The 2,156-nt window shown below is 56.0% G+C and overlaps 1 protein-coding gene across 1 annotated transcript; it reads left to right on the forward strand.

Moving 5' to 3' along the window:
• Positions 1-758: 758 nt before the first annotated feature.
• TRAVEDRAFT_54862 (uncharacterized protein) lies at positions 759-1,026 on the forward strand (the record flags this gene model as incomplete). The annotated part of the gene is made up of 2 exons (XM_008047791.1): positions 759-866; positions 934-1,026. The coding sequence occupies 2 exons, from the start codon at positions 759-761 to the stop codon at positions 1,024-1,026; spliced, it is 201 nt and encodes a 66-aa protein (XP_008045982.1).
• Between the last annotated feature and the right edge of the window lie 1,130 nt (positions 1,027-2,156).

Below are 2,156 nucleotides of genomic sequence, written 5' to 3' on the forward strand. Positions count from 1 at the left end.
CACAGAGATGCCGCCCTGGCGCATCGACGCCCCGCCCCTACCGCTTCAATAACGCAACTACACGATACACGGATCGGGTACGATATGTACAGTGAGTTTCGGCCGCGTCTGAGCAGAAAAATATTTACGACCTATACTTCGGAAGGGGGGACCCTTACAGGTCTTGACGAAATCAATAATTCGTGCATAATATTTCACTCGCCGGTCCGAATTTGCTGCAATTTGGTACGTCGGCTCTTTGCAACGTCCTTAATCTTCCCCGTGATGATCAGACGTGCGCAGATTGTTTTGAGTGCACCAGCCTCGCCGGGAGGTGCAAATATCGGTTTTGCACCAACGGCGACCTCGCTCGTTGACGGTGTGCCGGGTCGCTTCGACACTCGTTTGCGACGATGCGCACACAGGGGGGCGTATGTACGGTGAGTTTCAGCCGCGTCGGAGCAAAAATATTTCACGACATGTAATTCGAAGGGGGGACCCTTACGGGCGTCAACGACAACAACAAATTGCGCATAACATCTTACTTGCTGGTCCGAATGCGCTGCGAACTGGTACGTCGACTCGTTCAAACGTTCTTCGTCGGCCCCGTTACGCTCAAACGCTTTCGGGCAGGTGCGAGCGAGTGAGCATCGTCAGGAGGTGCTAACACTGGTTTTGCGCGGACAGCGGCCTCGCGCACCGACGTCGCAGTGTATCGCTTCGCCATTTGAACGCCACGCTCCGCTTACCAGGACGCATACACCCTGCAAGTTTCAGCCATGTCCGAACAAATTGAGGAAATCGAAAAGATGCCCGCCGCGTGGAATTTCGCCAGGGTGAAAACATTGAAACACCCGTCCCGGCCCTTCCTGTCGTCGCACCGCGCTGTGCGTTGGCACACACACGCCCGCAACTGTATGCATTCAAGCCCCGCCGTCTCGGGACGTGGTGCAGCTCGTCGAAGTTGCGGGAGATGCTGGAGCCCTCCCCTGCTCTCACAAAGCCACCGCCCTGCTGCGCCAACGCTGCGCCCTGCCGCTTCAATAATGGAACTACGCGATGCGCGGACCGGGTACGATATGCACAGTGAGTTTCGGCCGTGTCGAAGCAAAAAATATTTACGACATGTACTCGCGAAGGGGGGACCCTTACAGGTCTCGATGAAAACGCTAATTCGTGCATAACACCTTGCTCGCTGGTCCGAATGCGCTGCGATTTGGTACGTCGGCTCTTTGCAACATCCTCGACCGTCCCCGTGATGCTCAGACGTACACAGACAGGTTTGGGTGTGCCAGCCCCGCCGGGAGGTGCCAATTCCGGTTTTGCACGAATGGCGACCTCGCGCATCGACGGTGCGCCGTGTCGCTTCAATAATCGTACACCGCCATGAACACATGGGAGGGCGTATGCACGGTGAGTTTTAGCCGCGTCAGAGCAAAAATATTTCACGACATGTATTTCAAAGGGGGGACCCTTACAGTTCTCAACGAAAACAGTAAATTGCGCATAACATCACGCTTGGTGGTCGGGACGGGCTGTGACTTGGTACGTCTACTCTTATCAATGTACGCAATCATCCCTATCGTGCTCAGACGCACGCAGTCTGATGGGAACGAGCGAGAGTCGTCGGGAGGTGCTTCTGTCAGTTCTGCACCGACAGCTACCTCGCGCGCCCGCGACGCGGCGTGCCGCTGCAATACTTGAATACCGCTATCCGTGCACCAGGGGCCATACACACTGTGAGTTTCAGCGCGATCCGAGCAGAATTACCTGCTGACCTCCCCGCCCACCTCGTACCTCGAAGGCGGCGCAGACAAGCTCAAACCGCGCACCCCGCTCGTTCAAGAGAGCGTCGCGCACCAGAGATACGCCCACATATACTTGAAGATGAATGCATCAGTACGTCGCAGCGTAACTACAGGTACGGACAAGTAATGCCTCGACGACCTCCTGCGTCAAGCTGTGCCGGCAGGTGGTCAATCGAAAGACATCGACCGTCTTCCTACGCCCATGCGGCCTCGGCGGCCTCATCCACACAACCAGAGTGTATACGGCACCGGGGAACGTGTAGACGGTAAGTCTCGGAATGATACGAGCAAATTCAGTATTCACGAATGCTTCCCAAAGGGGGGACCCTTTACATACGACGGTGAAATCACTGTTTCGAGCATTCCCCC

This window comes from Trametes versicolor (genome assembly GCF_000271585.1).
Source record: "Trametes versicolor FP-101664 SS1 unplaced genomic scaffold TRAVEscaffold_249, whole genome shotgun sequence".
NCBI lineage: Eukaryota > Fungi > Basidiomycota > Agaricomycetes > Polyporales > Polyporaceae > Trametes > Trametes versicolor.